The sequence below is a fragment of the Podarcis melisellensis genome (assembly GCF_964234715.1).
Source record: "Podarcis melisellensis genome assembly, chromosome: 10".
Lineage (NCBI taxonomy): Eukaryota > Metazoa > Chordata > Lepidosauria > Squamata > Lacertidae > Podarcis > Podarcis melisellensis.
This window is the reverse complement of record NC_138542.1, coordinates 22,303,108-22,322,967: the sequence shown is the minus strand read 5'-3', so window position 1 is coordinate 22,322,967 and position 19,860 is coordinate 22,303,108. Positions and strand designations below refer to the sequence as shown.

At 44.2% G+C, this 19,860-nt stretch overlaps 1 protein-coding gene across 2 annotated transcripts in view; it reads right to left on the bottom strand.

Moving 5' to 3' along the window:
- The window catches only part of CTTNBP2 (cortactin binding protein 2), a 119,444-nt gene that overhangs the window by 21,178 nt on the left and 78,406 nt on the right, over positions 1-19,860 (bottom strand). For both annotated transcript variants that reach the window (XM_081928917.1, XM_081928916.1), the window contains exons 9-16: positions 19,139-19,256; positions 13,978-14,253; positions 10,710-10,805; positions 8,974-9,053; positions 5,679-5,765; positions 5,479-5,578; positions 2,834-2,986; positions 2,117-2,304 (exon numbers count right to left, since the gene is read on the bottom strand). In XM_081928917.1, coding sequence (XP_081785043.1) covers positions 2,117-2,304; positions 2,834-2,986; positions 5,479-5,578; positions 5,679-5,765; positions 8,974-9,053; positions 10,710-10,805; positions 13,978-14,253; positions 19,139-19,256 — 1,098 coding nt within the window. The remainder of the gene's footprint in view (positions 1-2,116; positions 2,305-2,833; positions 2,987-5,478; positions 5,579-5,678; positions 5,766-8,973; positions 9,054-10,709; positions 10,806-13,977; positions 14,254-19,138; positions 19,257-19,860) is intronic.

Sequence of the window (19,860 nt, the reverse complement as noted above, 5' to 3'; positions counted from 1 at the left end):
TCCTAATCCTTGTGAGACAAAGAACTGTCTCTCAGGTGCTGCTTGCGGAAGAAGTCGCACCTGCTAAATTTCTCTCTGCCGCACATTCTCGAGATCATCTCTCCGCCAATGCAGGCTCAAGAAAATCACTTAAAGCTAGTTCCTGACAAACACATCAGTTCCACTAAGCAGGAATGATTTATGACTTCATTTCAAAGGGAGTAGGATGATAAACCATCCATTGCTAACTAGGATTTGAAGCTCTCCATGCTGCCAGGAGACCTACAATCAGAGGAGGAGGAGGAGGAGGAGAAGAAGAAGAAGAAGAAGAAGAAGAAGAAGAAAAATCCACCCAGTGGTTGTGTACATAAAAAGGGGTCTCAGATTTTTCTTTATTTCGGTAGGCATTATTCCTAACAGGAAGGCTTCAGGGGTTTTTGGGGAATGAAAATTTAAGAATCTACTTAATTTCATTATATATGATATCCCAAAATTCTCTTATTCTTTTATACTCCAACCACAGTGGCTAGGATTCTAATAGGTAAGAATTGGAAAAGTGACAACATCCTCACCAAAACAGAGTGGCAAGTGAGAATGATTGAATATCTACAACTCGCAAAGATGAAAACTCAATACAAAAGGTTAATAAAGATTGGATAATTTTTGAGGAATATAATAGAAATTACTGTGATAGCGCTAACCTCTGGGCAGACGTAGAATGAATCATGAAATATAAAGAAAGTATATAATAATTGGAAGTTGGAAGAAATGGAAACTAAAATAATAATAATGAAATGTTTATAGGTTAACAAATGTAAAATAGCACAATGAAAAGAATCAGAAGTTAGTGTCAAGGGTGTGTTTGGTGTGTTTATGTTGTAATATGTGCAGTGTGTAGATGTGTCACTGCTTTTAAAAACCAGCCTGAAGCAGTCTCCATCCCTTACGTATCTGTGACAAACCTGAAGGATGAAAGCTTATCACCAGGCAACAACTCAACACTGCTGCAGTACAGCTGGGTGGATTTTTCTTTTTCTTTTTAAAATAAACTTTATTATACATCAATTAAGATCAGTTTTTGGGACACAGGTGGCGCTGTGGGTTAAAGCCTCAGCGCCTAGGACTTGCTGATCGAAAGGTCGGCGGTTCGAATCCCCGCGGCGGGGTGCGCTCCCGCTGCTCGGTCCCAGCGCCTGCCAACCTAGCAGTTCGAAAGCACCTCCGGGTGCAAGTAGATAAATAGGGACCGCTTACCAGTGGGAAGGTAAACGGCGTTTCCGTGTGCGGCTCTGGCTCACCAGAGCAGCGATGTCACACTGGCCATGTGACCCGGAAGTGTCTTCGGACAGCGCTGGCCCCTGGCCTCTTGAGTGAGATGGGCGCACAACCCCAGAGTCTGTCAAGACTGGCCCATACGGGCAGGGGTACCTTTACCTTTACCTTAAGATCAGTTTACATATTACTAATAACATTTAACTTAAACAGTCCATACAACACATCCAGTACACACTACACCTCTATTGAAGTCTTAAATGGCAGCAGTTACAGCAGACAGAAAATGCCTCCGTAACACGTATTGGTGATGTAATTGACTACCAATAAGCCAAGACTGCTCAAAAGCAATTCTGCAATTTGATTTAAGAAAGGCTTATGCATGAAAGTTACTGGTTTGTTGCTGGTATGTAGGAATGATGATGAAGTTCCACCTGTGTATTTATAAATATATACAGTCAAACCTTGGCTCCCGAATGGCTCCGTTTTCAAACTTTTCAGCTCCCAAAGGCCGAAAACCCGGAAGCAAATGCTCCAGTTTTCGAATGTTTTTCGGAAGCTGAACATCTGACGTAGCTTCCGCTTTAGTGCAGGATGCTCTTGCAACCAATTGGAAGCCGCACCTTGGTTGTCGAACGTTTTGGAACGGACTTCCAGAACGGATTACATTTGACAACAGAGGTTTAACTGTATCCCAATTCATAAACTAAATCGCAGAAGCTTATTGAGCGGTATACAAAGGCTCACTTCTTTGTCCTCCAAAATGGAAGAGCTTTAGTTCTCTTATTAATTTATTTGGTTCTAGTAACGCCGAACACCTTTTGTAGTGAACGGTGACCTGAAACTCACGCAGGCATGCTCCTACCTTGCTTAAAACCTTCCTTCTTAAGAACCTTTGCAGGAGGCCATGGATCGGTTCTCCGTCCCATCTTAGCTGAACCCAGAGGAAATGTTGCTGAACCATCAGGTCAGAGCCTTGAAGCCGAGATTTTGCAATGGTCCCCATAAGAAAACAATTCTCGTGGAAGTAATAAGCTTCAGATGCACCATTGGCTAAACAAAACAAAAACAAAACAACCAAAAGAGAAGAAAAACTCAGAATAAAACATCCAGGTGACAGAGTCCAAATGAAAGCTCATTTAAATGGATTACATATCACTGTGGCAGGGTTCGTATGCGACTCCCCTGTCATTCTGTACTGAGCTAAGCCTCAAACCATACCATGAACCTTGCTTATAGCTTGTGGTTTGTCTGGAGAGAGCTAATCCATGAGCCTGGGTTCAGGTGCCCTGCTAAGGCTATGGCTTAGCTCAGTGCAATGCACTGCAGAGAGATCAGCGAGCAGTCAGGTGCAGGCTGGGATGTTTGTGTGTTTGTGCTAAGCCTGTGTCAAGGGCAAACTTCCAAAGAAAACTCTGCTCTTTAAAACAAAATAAAGAAAAGTCCTTCCAGTAGCACCTTAGAGACCAACTAAGTTTGTTATTGGTATGAGCTTTCGTGTGCATGCACACGTCTTCAGATACTTTAAAAGTATGTTTTCCATAATAGTGAACCCTAGAGAAACAAAAAAACATTTATGTACCTTTCTTCATAGTGTAGGGGTTCTCAGAGCCACGGTTTTCAAGTGGTTGAAGAAACTCCCCCAGTAATTCCAATAATGTCGCTTTTTCCAAATTCTCTAAAATTACAATGGTTCTGTTGTTTACAGAAGGCTGTTTCACGGGGATCAGGCAACCTGTGGATACAAAGAGCTTATTGTGGCTGGCAGAGGGAGACCTCCCTCTCTCGATTTACAACATGCACTTTTCATAATAAGAACATATCTAGAGCATGTAGGAACTTTGATGCTGCTTTTGTCCACCCCCCCCCTTTGCCCCCAAATATCTCATGGAAGGGTGACTAACCTTCCTTGGCTCAAGGGCCACATTCCCTCTTGGCTATCTCTCCAAGGGCCACATGCTAGCAGTTGGGAGTCTAACCTATGGTTACCAGATTTTTTTCAATGAATCCGGGGACACTTCTTTTTCTTTTTTTAAGCTGAGTAGCAACAGGGAGTCAGTAGTGGGAATGGTGAGGCAAAAGACCCTGGGCCCAAGCACACATGCATATTGTATAAAGGTGCAAAGCCCTTCTTTCGCACCCTGTGAAACATAAATGCGCAGTGTTTTTTCAAAAACTGGGCAAGGGCGCGCCACCCGCCCATGACTTCCGAGCCTTCCCCGATCTCCTTCCCCCTTCGTTCTGACAAAACAGGGGTGGCTCAGAAGTCATGGGCAGGCGGCCGTTGCCCAGGAGGGGCCAGCCTGGTAGTGCAGTTTGCTCTGGCTGGCTTCAGTAAATGCTCGCTGCCGTGGCACAGGAAAAATGGCGGGCGCCACAGCAGCGAGCAGTGCTAACAGGCTGGCTCTGGGCTGCTAAGGCTGATGCTGTCACATTTCCCGGGGACAGATTTGCAAACCTGGAGACATTCCGAGGACGGAATTTGTCCGGGGACAGATTTGCAAATCCGGGAACTGTCCCCGGGAACGTCTGGTAACCCTAGTCTAACCAAAAGTGAGAATAGTGCCCCCTCTCTCACACACACAGAAGCACACAGCCCCTCCCTCCGCAGATCAGCTGAGGGAAGGTTATCGGTTTTTCTCTGCTTACCAAATGATTGTTCGGTTGACTGAAAAGGGGGCAATGCACATCTCCACCAGGATACTGGGTTCTGCCCACCTCTGACTGAGCAGAGGTAACAGTGAATGGGAACTCCTCTCAACTCTCTTAACTAAAAAAATACATTTTCTGTCTCCAGTCTTTGTGTCCGGCAAAACAGATGCACACTTTTGACAACTTTGCTTATTCTCAGGGACAGTGCTGGGGGGGGGGCTACAATGAGGAGCCATGGTGGGTGCTGTCTCCTTTTCCCCCTGACCCTGAATCTCCCCAGGAGCAGGAGGGCAGTATAGATTTAGAACAGCGGTTTGCAGAGGGGCATAGATCAGAAGGGAAAAGCTGGGAAATACCGGATAAAGAGCAGCTAGGAGAAGAAACACACTGGAAGAGAGAGGGTTAATAGATTCAGAGTCGCTGGACAGCATCCCCCTTCCCCCTTCCCCACGTTCTAGGAGAGCTGAGAAAGTTGCTGAACAGAAAGCAAAGAGACTTCAAGCTCAGGGTACCAGACGTGGAGGTGGTGTGGATTGAAAGGGACAGGCGGGGCGGAGTGTAGCCTTAATTGGAAACACCACCATTCTTAAAGGGAGACATTGGTTATCCCTTGCTGTGATTATTAAAGAATTCTAACTGGTAAGAAGACTCTGTTCAGTTTGTTCTGCTTATCTACTGCTGGGGGGCGGGGAGAGCCGATTCCTTGAAACCTGACACTTATAAACCTAACTTTTAAACTGAAACAGCTAACTTAGTTATTTTGAAAAAGTTTCTCTTGTTTGTTAAAGACAAGTTAGACTGTAAGACCAGCCCAATCAAAATAGTCAGGGATGAACTTGGTGGGGGTCACGTCATCATCATTTGTTCTTTATTTCATTTTGATAGACCAGGCATAGGCAAACTCAGCCCTCCAGATGTTTTGGGACTACAACTCCCACCATCCATAGCTAACATGACCAGTGGTCAGGGATGATGGGAACTGTAGTCTCAAAACATCTGGAGGGCCAAGTTTGCCTATGCCTGTGCTAGAGAGATGTATGAGATGCCTGTAAATCTCTTGGGAGTGTTATTCCTACAACCATTGGTGAAGAATGATTTAGAGGTGGAAACACTCTGGGTGAATCCTGAGGGATGTAGACGCATGAGGTTCAGTATGGGAATGAAATCTTGAGAGAATTCTGCCTATCCCTTATAATACCTATAAGACAACTTTAATTTACCTTCATTTCATTTTATGCTATTCATATGAATTAAATATTTCCAAATCATGTATAATAATTGTATTTTTTAAGGGGGGGAAAGCATTTTAAAATCCCAGACCTATCCTCACATGTATCAGGAGAGATATAAAATAAAACTATTCAAAGCTTGGTATTAAATTTTGTCTTCAGTTTAGGCTCTGTCTCTTTTTCACAACATCAATTTTTGTCTCTGAAGTTTCTGAAAAGTTAGATTAAAAATATGCCATAGGGTGCACAAAGTGCTTTGGTGTAGTATTTCCTTTGTAAACATCATTCAAAGTAAGCCTTCTTGTTTTTAATCCCAGCCTCCGCTGATTTATTAAAATCATCTTACCACTGTTGATGAATAATTCTGCAAGTTGCTCCTTAGAGAAATCAGAATCTATCTTCACTTTGACAATTTCACAGCTGAATCCTGCAGCCAGTTGCTTGTGCTGTGTTAAAAGTTCACAAATTCAGCAAAGGTGAATAATAGGCTTTTTCTACCCACCCTCCATGCCCCTGCCAAAATGTTGTATAGTTTTATCTTCTTACCTTCATACAGAGGGCTATTTGGTACGCCACATAATCTTGCAAGCTTCCTTCCGGACCATGGAAGATAATATTGCGGTACTGTTCCACCTATAGATAAACACAGTAATATTTATATGTACTTTCACAGGCCTGTTTTAAAATGAATGAAAAGAGGTGTTTATTGTTCTTTAGACATTGCTTGTAGTGCAATCACATAGATGTCTACTCAAAAGCAAGTCTCACTGAATTAAAAGGGACTTTGCTCCCAATAACCTGCTATGTAGGATTGCAGCCTTACAGATTTTGAAAAATGTAATTAGAACATGGGTGGCCACCTGGTACCCATTTCAATGCGGGGGGGGGGGGGGGAATGCTCACATCCAGCAGCTTATAAAATGATAACAGTTAATTGCTCTGTTTCTGTTCAGGGTTCATAAAAGCATTAAGGACCATTCTACCATCCCTACATCACAAGTCTGGAAGAATGAGTGCCCCCATAACAATGCCTTTGATTCTTAGTACAGTGGTACCTCGGGTTAAGAACTTAATTTGTTCCAGAGATCTGTTCTTAACCTGAAACTGTTCTTAACCTGAGGTACCACTTTGCTAATGGGGCCTCCTGCTGCCGCCACGCCATTTCTGTTCTCATCCTGAGGTAAAGTTCTTAACCAGAGGTACTACTTCTGGGTTAGCGGAGTCTGTAACCTGAAGCGTCTGTAACCTGAGGTACCACTGTACAGTGGTACCTCAGTCCATTCTTAAACCGAAACCATCCTTAAACTGAGGCGCGCTTTCCCTAATGAGGCCTCCCGCTGCCGGTGGCCTTCCACCATTTGGCTTCTGTTCTTAGACTGAGGTAAAGTTCGCGAACCGGGACACTACTTCTGGTTTTGCGGAGTTCATAAACCAAATCATTCGTAAACAGGGCTGTTCTTAAACTGGGGTACCACTGTACTGTATAATGTCTTAACTGGAGTGAATGTTAATAAAGACACCAGTCAGTTATTACCCCTGAAACAGAAAATCAAAACACCATTTAATATCAAATGCCAGGATGTAAAGTGCTACTTTGGGTGCATCCAAGGACTTTGTCAAGCTCAGTGCAGTTGTCGTACTTTCTCCCCTTTAACCAGTAGATCCCTGTGACATTTTACCAAGTGTCAAAAGCAATGGCGCACAGTCCTGCTATTTGAGAATCCCCTTGGCTGCGCAGAATGAACCATGCAATTCTTTGGACTGTGAGCATGATTTTTTGTTTTGTTTTTTTAAATCTATGTATCTGGATAGAATAACTACAGAGGAGGGCTTTTCAAGTATTCTGCGTTTCCTGTGCTGCTATTCCCAGAACGAAATCTATCGCTCATGTCTCAGTTTCCTAGCAACCTAACTACCTGTAAAGGGTTCTGAAGATAAGTTTACAAATTGAATTCCAAGAGGACTAAATTAGCTCTCTGCCACTGTAATAGCCATGTCCTTTGAAGGCTAACTTGCCTCTCCTGAGAATTTTGCTTCCTTGCTTTTAAGTGGAAACGGATAGCAAAAGGAACTTTATAGTAAGTGAACTCAGTGTACGAAACTTTAGTGAAGCTTTATAGCAGGGAAGGGTAAGCTGTTTGCAGGCTGAGGTCTGGATTCCCTCAAGGAGAACCTGTCAGCGGTAGGTGGGGAATTAGAGGTCAAAGTGGAGAGAGAGAGAGCAACAAATGCAACTCACAATGTTATAATGCCACTCATTCCAGCCTGGCAAAAGCATGTGAAGGGCTGGTGAAGGAGGCAATGGGATGGTGCAGTCCAGCGAGCGAGAAACTTAGCCCTTGAGTCTGAGAATTAGTTCCTCATCTTAATAATAATAATAATAATAATAATAATAATAATAATAATAATAATATATTATTTATACCCTGCACATCTGGCTGTGCTTCCCCAGCCACTCTGGGCGGCTTCCAAAAAAATATTAAAATACTGTAATACATCAAACATTAAAAGCTTCCCTAAACATGGCTGCCTTCAGATGTCTTCTAAAAGTCTGGTAGTTGTTGTTCTCTTTGACATCTGGTGGGAGGGCGTTCCACAGGGAGGGCACCACTACCGAGAAGGCCCTCTGCCTAACCTGTAACTTAGCTTCTTGCAGTGAGGGAACTGCCAGAAGGCCCTCGGTGCTGGATCTCAGTGTCCGGGTAGAACGATGGGGGTGGAGACTCTCCTTCAGATATCCTGGACCGAGGCCGTTTAGGGCTTTAAAGGTCAGTACCAACACTTTGAATTGTGCTCGGAAACGTACTGGGAGCCAATGTAGGTCCTTCAAGACTGGTGCTACATGACAGTTCTGTTGCCCTGATAGTTAAATGCAGCACCCATGTTCAGAGGCAGTGCTCCTCTGAATCACATTTGCGGGTATGGGAGGGCTGTTTGCCATCACAGCTCGTCTGTGGACTTTGCACCCAGGCAACTTTTTGGGAACAGGGTGCCGGATCAAAGTGGACCTTAGAACTGTTCCAGCAAGGCTCTCTTTATAGCCTTAAGAAAGCAATAGCATTCTGGCACAGGTAGAGAAAACCAGCAAGATAATAAGAGTTAAGATTTGCATTCTTCCAAGCCCAAAGACTGGGAGAAAATATTATGTGCCAACACTGTTTTGTGCCTTTCTAGAGTGGCTGCTTCACTAATTCATTTTTCAGAGCAGCAGTACCACTTGTCATAGTGGGGCCATAGCCATAACAGATTCCAATTGCTCAAAAGCAACCAGGATCCAATTACAGTGGTATCTCTGGTTAAGTACTTAATTCGTTCCGGAGGTCCGTTCTTAACCTGAAACTGTTCTTAACCTGAAGCACTACTTTAGCTAATGGGGCCTCCCACCGCCGCCACACGATTTCTGTTCTCATCCTGAAGCAAAGTTCTTAACACGAGGTAATATTTCTGGGTTAGCGGAGTCTGCAACCTGAAACGTATGTAACCTGAAGCGTATGTAACCCGAGGTACCACTGTCGTTTAAAAGACCTCAAGAGGAGGGTGCAGTTGCACAACTATTTTACTCCCACTTCAACATGGGTTCTGTCATCATGGTAAGATCCATGAGAAACTTGGTTAACTGAATCAGTCCATAACATATTTGGCTCTTGGCAGAGAAGACAAATGAGGGGGGAAATCCTAGAGACTAGAGAACTGGCTCCCTTCTAGAGAGTACTGTAGAAGGGCAGAGCTCAGGAGACTGTCCCCAAACAGTTAGAAAACACAAGAAGTTTGCTAATTTTTACAAAACGATTGCAGTGGAGAGAGATGAATGTTGCTAAGGCAGAACTAAGCTGATCCTTACCAGCCTGAGGTAATTCTGCAGCGTCTGAAGATGGATCATAGATGTATAAGTCACACTGTGCAGACAGCCTTCTTGAGGACCTTTAAAGGAAAGGATACAAATGAAAACAACCCTAAGCTCTGTGGGGGGTTAAGCTGCATGGAGCCAGAGCTGTGATAAATGAGCAAGACACCAGACTATAGGGATCCCTGCAGTCCAAAAGAGGTTCTGCTTTCCCCAGCTTGCTGCACTTTCATTCCCTGCTTCTGTCTCATTTTCTTGCCCTTGGAATCTCTGCAATTTGCCCTTTCTTTCATCCTACCAACCATGAGGAATCTTTCCTGTGGTTGGACTCCCCAGATCAGGTACTCCCGAGAAGCTATTTTCTGAAATTACTGCCACACAATAAATACAAGCGGGGACGTTCAAGAGTACTCCCAGCCTGGCCAGGTGCAAATTGTGCAGACTTTACAAAGAGGCATAGACATTTAATTCTGCTGTGGTTTTTGCACATGTCTACTCAGAAGTAAATATATTTGTGCTTAATGGAGCCTAGTCCCAGGTTAAGTGGCACACGACGCCAGCTGGAGCAATAAGGGAAAAAATGGCTTTTTTCTTAAGTGCTGTGGGTTAAATCACAGAGCCTAGGACTTGCCAATCAGAAGGTCGGTGGTTCGAATCATCGTGACGGGGTGAGCTCCCGTTGCTCGGTCCCTGCTCCTGCCAACCTAGCAGTTCAAAAGCACGTCAAAGTGCAAGTAGATAAATAGGAACCGCTGCGGTGGGAAGGTAAACGGCATTTCCGTGCGCTGCTCTGGTTTGCCAGAAGCGGCTTAGTCATGCTGGCCACATGACCCGGAAGCTGTACGCCGGCTCCCTCGGCCAGTAAAGCAAGATGAGCGCCGCAACCCAGAGTCGGCCACGACTGGACCTAATGGTCAGGGGTCCCTTTACCTTTTTAATGGCAAAAATGGTGAACAAAAAAGCAACACCATTTTAAAACCGAAAGCTGATCACTCTGCTTTCCACAGTGGTTAGCTAAATTAACTCCTTTTTAGAATTAATCCAATGTGCACACTAACCTGGGATTAAGCTTGATTGAGGATAAGTGGGACTTATTCAGGCCACAATAAGACTGGTTGAAGACTTGAAGCTATGCTAATTTGCATATTGGGGTGGGGAGGGAAAGGCATGGCCCCTTATAATACAAAGATGAATCAGTCTGGTTAAACAACCTAAAATTTAATGCCTATGATTCAGGCTCTAAGTCTTCTTTTGCAGCCAATTTATGCCTCTTTCTATATTTTCACAGCAGCCGTGTGATAGGGCACGAGTAACCAAAGTCAGGAAGTGAGCAAAAACAATGTGAAACTGCACATGCTCAGAGTATTTGCTTTTTGTTTATCCAGGCTGGCAAATAATAATAATAATAATAATAATAATAATAATAATAATAATAATAATAAGTGCATGTTTTGCTGAGAGCTGTGAAACTGCATATTGTGAAGGGCCTTTTTTAAAACATGGATCACAAATATTGTTCTAATATTTTCACTAGACAATACTATTTTGTGGCTATAAACTTCCCTGCTTTCCTTGTTGTTCAGGTTTTCCCTTTTGAACATATTGAAGGAAAGCTTAATAAGAATGTAGCATGTAATTACTTAAGATGACAACTATCAGCAAACCATTGGATATCCATCACAATAAACATTTACGCAAATATGTGAAGCCAAAGCAGGAGCAGACATACTTACCAAGCAAAAATATGATTATATGTTCCACCTGATTCCTTTTCAAAAATTCCCAAGGTGGTTGCGGAAATGCCTGACCTATTGACCACGAAACGTTGCCTGTGAAGAAGAACATGAAATCGGTCATGCTTATGTACACAAACACACAACACTTCTATATTTGAAGACACTTTTACTATGCCAGAGTATATATGCCATGTCACATGAATATAAATTTGGTTAGTTTTAACAAATATTTAATGGAAATATAAACCGTTAGTGTTTTAAAAAGCTTTACATAGTGCCCCAGAGTGCTTTGTGCAACACAGTCAGATGGACAGCGTACAAAAATAATAAAGTTATCATCATTATTATTAAACAATAATGTAATGTCTACTTTTTTTAAAAAAGGAATTTGCAATTCGTTTGGATTCCTGAAAATGTCGTATCTCAAACTAAGGACACGAGTTTCACCCCACTTCTGGATTTACCTACCAAGGTTGCATAATATGGCACCTTTTTTATTCTGCAATGTTTAAAAGCTACCATGACATAGGGGACTAAGAAAAATAAGATTATACTGAAAGTCTAGAATTGGCTCCAGAGTGTGGCCAATTTGCCAGGGACAAACATCAACAGGAGGTCCACTGCCCTTTTCTATGTTGTGCAGAGTAGCCAAACAGATCAGATGCAGCCTAAGGGAATTCTTGGTTTACATGCCCCACTTGTTTCTTTTTTTTAAGCATTTATACTGTGCCATCACAGGGTGATGAGGAATTGTGCTGGGTGCAGAAGGGAACGGGATGGGATGACGGCCATTGTGTGGTCTGAGTGACAGGAGAGGTACCGTATTTTTCGCTCTATTGGACGCACCGGACCACAGGACGCACCTAGTTTTAAGAGGGGGAAATCAAGGAAAAAAATTTATCCCCCCCCAGCCCCAAAGAGCAATGGACAGGCTGCGCGCAGCCTGTCTGCTTCTCCCAGAGCTTCTCGGGGCTGTGGGGGAGGCCCGGGTTCCACCCCCCCAGCCCCAAAGAGCAAAGAAGCCAAGACAGCGAGCGGGATCCATAGCCGCGCAGCCTCTCCAGCCAGGAGCTAAACCTCTCCAGCGCGGCTAAAGAAGAAGACAAGGCAGCAAGCGCGATCCATCGCTGCCTTGGCTTCCTCTTTAGCCTTGCGCAGCATCTTTAGCCTTGTGCCACGGGATGGATCGTGCCCACTGTCCACCAGGGCTGGACTAGATGACTCCTGGGGTTCCCTTCCAATCCTGCAATTCTATGACCTCAGAAGGTGTTGGGGGTCTCCACCACTGGAGGCTTTTAAGCAGCGGTTGGGGGACCATCTGCCTGGCGTTCTTTAGCTGTGATTCCTACATTGTGAGGGGGCTGGGCTAGATGACCCTCGGGTGGCCCCCCCAACTCTATACAGTCCTATAGTTCTGCGGCAGGAGATCCAAGCCACTTCACACAATGCCCACTCCCAATTTTCATCAGAGAGACACTGGCTTCAGTGTCTAGGTAGGTACCCCCCTACCTGCCACACTTCCCCCACCCCACTTAAGCTGAGGGAATTTCTGCCCAGAGAAGCTCCTAGGTGAGGCAAGGGTTAAGATCTACCTCTGGTGGATCACGGAGAGGCGCGCAAGGCTAAAGAGGAAGCCAGGGCAGCGAATGGGATGGATCGCGCTCGCTGCCCGGCTTCCTCTTTAGCCTTGCGCAGCCTCCCCCGCCCGGCTGGAGGGGCGTGCAAGGCCAAAGAGGAAACCAGGGCAGCGAACGGGATGGATCGCGCTCGCTGCCCGGCTTCCTCTTTAGCCTTGCGCAGCCTCCCCCGCCCGGCTGGAGGGGCGCGCAAGGCTAAAGAGGAAACCAGGGCAGCGAACGGGATGGATCGCGCTCGCTGCCCCGGCTTCCTCTTTAGCCTTGCGCAGCCTCCCCCGCCCGGCTGGAGGGGCGTGCAAGGCTAAAGAGGAAACCAGGGCAGCGAACGGGATGGATCGCGCTCGCTGCCCGGCTTCCTCTTTAGCCTTGCGCAGCCTCCCCCGCCCGGCTGGAGGGGCGCGCAAGGCTAAAGAGGAAACCAGGGCAGCGAACGGGATGGATCGCGCTCGCTGCCCCAGCTTCCTCTTTAGCCTTGCGCAGCTTCCCCCGGCTGCAGAGGTTGCGCAAGCCTTTTCTAGAGGAGGGAGAAGGGACTGACTGGTGGTGTCTCTCCCTTCTCCCTCCTGGGGAAAAGCCCGCAAGAGCCGCGTGAAGCTTGTGTGGGGCTCTTGGGGGCTTTTCCTGCCTGCCTCCCCCCTGCATTCGCTCCATAGGACGCACAGACTTTTCCCCTTAGTTTTTAAGACGGAAAAAGCGCGTCCTATGGTGCGAAAAGTACGGTAATTATTTGGCAGTGGGAGTTTGAACTGAGGTGCGAACCCAGCCCAAGAGAGGTACTGTATACAGAAAGCAACAAATAAGGCTTCCAGAATTGTCAGCTAGCCTCATACCATTTCAAAAGATGTATCAAACACTTCCCTACTCACTCAGTCCCCCGGCACACCACATGAAAAGGTATGCTAAGTGCTCTAACTGAAATTGCGAGTCACCTTGGGAGCATTTTGTCCTCCTGAAAAGTGGCATACTAATATCATAATGAAACATCTGGAGGGCACAAAGTTAATGTATTGGCATTTACTTGTTTAATCATGGCTCGATTTTGGACTTTGGGCAAGTATATACAGAGAACAATTGTGTTTCTTTATATTCCATCAGTCCATTGCATAAGGTAAAAAAGAAAAGGTAAAGGACCCCTGAATGATTAAGTCCAGTCAAAGGCAACTATGGGATGCAGCGCTCATCTCGCTTTCAGGCTGAGGGAGCTGGCGTTTGTCCACAGACAGCTTTCCGGGTCATGTGGCCAGTATGACTAAACCGCTTCTGGTGCAACAGAGCACAGTGATGGAAACCAGAGCGCACGGAAACGGCATTTACCTTCCCACCACAGCAATACCTATTTATCTACTTGCACTGGTGTGCTTTAGAACTGCTAGGTTGGCAGGAGCTGGGACAGAGCAACGGGAGCTCACCCTGCCGCGGGGATTCGAACCGCTGACCTTCTGATCGGCAAGCCCAAGAGACTCAGTGGTCTGGATCACAGCGCCACCCGCATCCCCTCAATTGCATAATACACCAGGAGTTCAGTACAACGCTCTTAGCCAAGATACTTGTTGCATACCATGTAACCCAAAACATAGAGCAATTTTCTTTTTCCTTTTTTAAACAAAGCTAAGAGTGCTAATAGATACCAAGTTTGATGGATAATATACTGCTTGCAGTGAGGCCGATGGTGGAGTCTGTGGTGTTATTAAGTGTCAAGTCTTCTAGGCTCTTCCATCCATCAGAAGTGATTGCTTGGAAATGGTTTGTCACTGCCTGGCTCACTGCTTTTGAAAAATCATCCCATGCTGTCTGCTTGCGGATGTTTAACACGCATATAGTGTTTTCCATTTCAAGATCATCTGTACCACAATGGGCTGGCTCCACCTGGCTAAGTGCAATCCATAAAGGTATCTTCAGAGCATCTGTTTAAATAGAATGGGAGGACGTGAATGTAGCAAAATCTAGATGCAATGACACAGTTACAATAAATAAAAGAAAAATATGAGTATTCATCCATACATCTCAAAAGCAACATGCAATCCCTGAGTGCGGATGGTAGCTCCATCAGATAGAATATAAATTCAAGTTTGTTTCCTGTATAGCCATTTTTTTATCATTTGATCTAGCTGCAGGGAAACCTCAAAAAATGTCTGTGATAGAATCAATACGTCACACACAGAAAATGCTTTGATGTGCGAAAGTTTGTGGCTTGCATAATGACCATCATGTGTGACAACAGAACAATTGTGTCCACCTTTTGATTTCCATGAGGTCTGAACTACTCCAAAGTAATCATAGGGGAGTATTTTAGCCTTTCCCACAGCACTTCAGAATGCCTGTTATTGAGTATATTCCATGCTGATCTCATTTTAAATTTGATTGATGGTACAGGTAGATTTATATTATGTTGCATATGGTGTTATGACTGCCAATTAATGGACTTGCATTTGAACTGCTGGTACCGACCTCCCTTCCTGCACATGTGGTTCTTCCAATTCAGAAAGGTGATGCAGTCCATAACGTTGCTGTTCGCATGGTTGTCATGGAGACAGATGGCATTTAAATAACTATTTCTGCACCACCTGTGGAAATGCCAACAACTTATAAAGGGACCACCTGGGCATGACTGCTCTAACTGCCAGTTCAAACACATCATACCCCAGTACCTAAATAACTCCGAACAACCTTCAGGAAGAGTAATGCCTCAGTTCAAAAAACTCGAATGATTCCACAATCACTTATTCAACTTCTGAAACTGCTACGGCTGTTGTTCTAACATTTAATTAAAAACCTGTCTGCTGAATTCCACTAGTTCTTGGCCTTGTTTCCATATGTGGGAAGAAAGATCCCCACTTCTGACGCCCTGTTACACATTTTGAGAGCCGCTGACATGTTCAGCCCTGCTTTCATCTTTTGCCAGTTCTTTACCTATTTATTCTACCTTCCTTCATATTCTTTGTATTCTGGGCATTCATCATCTTTACAACAGGGAAAACAAGGAGGCAGTCTCTCCTCTGTGCTGTGCTTTAGCCCACATGCAACTATACTAGAGCTGAGCTGAAATTTCTCATAAGTCATTGTTGGAGGAAAATGCTAAGGTTTTTCTTTTTCTTGCCCTTCTACAAAAAAAGCCATTTTGAAAAATGTTCTTGGAAGGTTTTCTACCATTTTGCATGCACGTGCATGCACACACACACACACGATGCTAGGTGCAAGGTGGACAAGTTGCGAATGCAGCAAAGACATGAAAACACACACACACACACACACACATCACCATCAAAACTGGATGCCTTCATCTGCAACACCTGCAATAAAAAGTACAGTATCTCTCCCACAGCGGCCTCTACAGCCACAGCAGGAGCTGTAACCCTCCAACAGTTTGACTTTACCCCTCTTCCATCGCATTACAAGATGTGAAAAATAAGAAATATATAAGGAAAAGCTGTGCTAATGAGCCCCAAACCTCAATAAGCTGTATGGATATTTCTCCCTCTCTCTGGAGAGGTTTGCTGAAAAGCTCTTCTCGGTTTCTTTGCCCACAAATAGGGTGGACAATTTTGAGAAGCCATTTGCGGGTGGCTCTAGCTTATAATTATGTTATACTCTGGCCAAATCGCAGGTCCAACATTCTGAATGGCTTGATTATAATGCCAAATCTGCCTAAGTACTAGTTATACATGCAGTACAGTAAGGTAGAAATATGATGTGTCCCTTTGTTCTGTTCTGATCTCAATGTTATAGTTATTATGAAGTATAAAAATGCATCCAGTATTCACAACAAAATAGTATTAAAATATATTGCTGGTTTGCATTTTATCTTCTGTGATTCCAAGAGTAGGCTTTTGCACACTACTGAACTTTGTGTTCTCCAAACAGTGCTGAAATCTCTTTTCCATACTGAAATCTGAAGGGTCTCCTGTGAACTGTACTCAAGAGACTGAAGTGCAGATGTTTTAAAAAATGTTGTTTTCTAATTGGGACCACACAGGAAGAAGTACGTTTTCATGGTTGCTACAGAATAACTAAAGGTATACTATAAGTTGCATAACAATTGCAAAAGTTATTTTTACATGGAACCAGAAGGCAAGCTTTAAAATTTGTTTCCTTCATTTCAGAGTTATTATGTCAAATAAAATAATGGCCTTTTTTTTGTTTTGTTACTTCTTACTATGCTGGCCAGGAAACTACAACTAATCCAGAATGTGGCAGCTAGACTGGTGACTGGGAGCGGCTGCCAAGACCACATAACACCAGTGTTGAAAGACCTACATTGGCTTCCAGAACATTTCTGAGCACAATTCAAAGTGTTGGCGCTGACCTTTAAAGCCCTAAACAGCCTCAGCCCAGTATACCTGAAGGAGCGTCTCCACCCCCATCGTTAAGCCCAGACACTGAGGTCCAGCTCCGAGGGCCTACTGGTGGTTCCTTCCCTGCGAGAAGTGAGGTTGCAGGGAACCAGGCAGAGGGCCTTCTTGGTAGTGCCACCCGCCCTGTGGAACGCCCTCCCATCAGATGTCAAGGAAATAAACAACTATCTGACTTTTAGAAGGCATCTGAAAGTGGCCCTCTTTCAGAAGGGTGTGGTATAAATAAATAAATAGCGGCAAAAACCAATACAAAAGTGGCAGAACCAAAAACAAAGGAACAAATGGGGAAATTGACTCCCACCTCTAATGGTAATACAGTATTACTATTTTGTTTTCCAAATCTTGCTGTGCTATGAAGCGGGATGGGATGCCAAATGCCTACGGTTTGAGACAGGAAGGTGGAAACATATCAGAAAGAAAGCTCTCTTAAGCGGTCTTCTCCTGCACAGGTCCCTGTGTTGCAAAATCCACTCTTCTTCCTGCTTCAGTGGCAGAAAACAATCTACTTCCATGCTCCTCAATTGATGTTAAAGGGTACAACTCTATTAACACTTCCATTTAAAGTTCCATATGAGATCCAACCCCGGGGACACATCCATGTAGGTGCTAATTTAGGGCTCCAGATAAGCTGCCTCAGCATATCCAATCTCCACGACATAAATATGGCAAAGAAATTCCCTCTGGTGCACTGCCAAACCACACAGCTGACAAGGACCAAAGCAGGACTGCTATATACATAATGGGCTTTCGCTTTCAACATAAGGGAGCCCTCTGGTGGAGGGAGAAGTGCCTGCCTTTTCCAGAGAGATGTCACATGCTCACAGTTACCGTATTTTTTGCACCACAACACTCACTTTTTTCCTCCTAAAAAGTAAGGGGAAATGTCTCTGCGTGTTATGGAGGGAATGCCTACGGGTGGCATGCCTACGGATTTTCCTCCTCTAAAAACTACGTGCGTGTTATGGTCGGGTGCGTGTTATAGAGCGAAAAATACGGTAAGTTTTAAGAATGATACGCTACAACAGAAGCAAGAATATTAATTGCCAAAAATTGGAAAGCAGAATTAGTACCAACACAAGAGGAATGGCAGGATAAATTATCTGAATATCTCGAACTGGGGAAAATGATGGAGGCAATTAGGAGACAGCCAAACCGAAAGTTCAAAAAGGAGTGGGAAATTTATAAAGAATATTTTTTTAAAAAAACAAACAAACAGTGCCCTCAAGTTAAAACCTGGATATGCTTTGATCAATTTTCGCAAACCACAATATGGATTATAAGTATAGTATTCAGATAACAGAAGAAATGGCGAAATGATTAAAGAAGCAGTTTATTAAACAGATAATAAGACAGACCCACTTTAAGGAAAACGGAAGTCTAATGGGGAAGATAAGGAATTGGGATTTAAGAACATGGTGGCATCAGTTATTTTGTAAGAACGTATGGATGGTTTTTTTGTTATTGTTTTTTTCATTTTTGTTAATTTCTTGTGTGCGTTTGTTAAGTAAGAAAACTAATAAAAAGCATATTTAAAAAAAAGTTAAGTGTTAGCATTACAAACTGAATGGAAGACACCAGGCAGAATTGCCCTAGCAATCCAGTTCAGTGGAAAAGTTTACTTCGGATTCCAGCTTCAGTGTGATCTCAGTGGGAGGCCTTGCGCAAAGGACTATGTGCTGCTGTTAACTCTGTGCTGTAGAATCCCATGGGGTCATTTTAGCAATGAAATAGATATGGCAGGTGGCTTGGCTCTGCCGGTGCATTCCACCAAGCCAACATCCCCACCACCTTTGCGCTTCCCCAAAAGGTGGTGTAGTCAGTGGTTCAGTTCCACCTGGTGAACTGCTTCTGAATATACGACAAATGAAATAATAAAGGTGTTTTATGTGACCGCTCACTCTCAAGCCAATGGGATTTAATGGTGACACACGATTGAATGGACATAACAGCGGCATGCTGTACCAAATGTAGAGAATGGTCAAAAGTGGTAAATAACAGCAATAACAGCAACAATAAAAAATGTCAGCCTGCACTATATTTGCCTAAAAGTGGTGCAAAGGTAACACAAAGGTAAACTTTGACAAGGCAGATTCCTTCTGCATTATGCGGGACCCAGTCAAAAGAGCCATTGTGGTGATTGCCAAAACATGCAGTAGGGAATTTTAGCTCCCATTTACAAAGGCAGACTCCATTTTGCCTGTCTGTTTAGGAGCAGTCTCCAATTCAGACGTAATCTCCATGGCAGTAAATTGATATTCTGCCATGGTTACATCTCTCTGTCACATACATACCTCAGTATACCTGAGAATCAACAACATACAACTACGCAACAATATGCAATTTACAGCAATGGGCTTTTCGGCAATGCTTGGCCGCTGCACAGAATCTGCCGCTTTTCCAGAAATTTCCACATATTCATGACTTAGCTGTTACTCACTCAGATTCTCTAGAAGCTGCTTGCAGTCATCGGTGGCAACATCGTGCAGGGTTTGGTTGCATTTATCTTCCCTCTCAGCCTCTAGTTCCCCGTGGCTACACAAGACTTCTAGGCAACTCTAGGAAGATAAGAGCAGGAAGCTTTCAAGGAATTAGCTTGAGCTGAAACTAAGTTATTACCTGAATCCAGCTTTTATAATGTCCTCATTTCAGCCCTTAAAATACATACTTCCAAACACTGAGAAATTATCTATTAAGAGGTTCGGTTTTCTGACAGGGAGAACTTTGACCACGAGATCCCCACATTTAATGTTTTCCTAGTCTGAATATGTAAACCTGAATTGGGAGTGGCTGTGGAAACTCTGGACCAGTGGTGGGCTGGATGAGGGCCGATAAACTGAGTTTAAACGCTGACAGGACAGAGACTCTCTGGGTGAATGGTTCACATGTCCAGGATATAGTTAGCTGCTCTGGATAGGATTGCACTCCCTCTGGAGGAGCAAGTATGAAGTGTGGGGGTGTTTTGTGTCTGGAGGTGCAGGTGGTCTCGGCGGCTAGGAATGCCTTTTACCAGCTTCAGTTGAGAAGATAGCTTAGGCTTTTCCTGGCCCAAGAGAGCTTGGCTACTATTGGCATTGGTTACCTCAAGACTGGATTACTGCCATATGCTCTATACCAGGCTTCCACTGAGTTTCACCTGGAAGCTGCAACTGGTGCAAAATG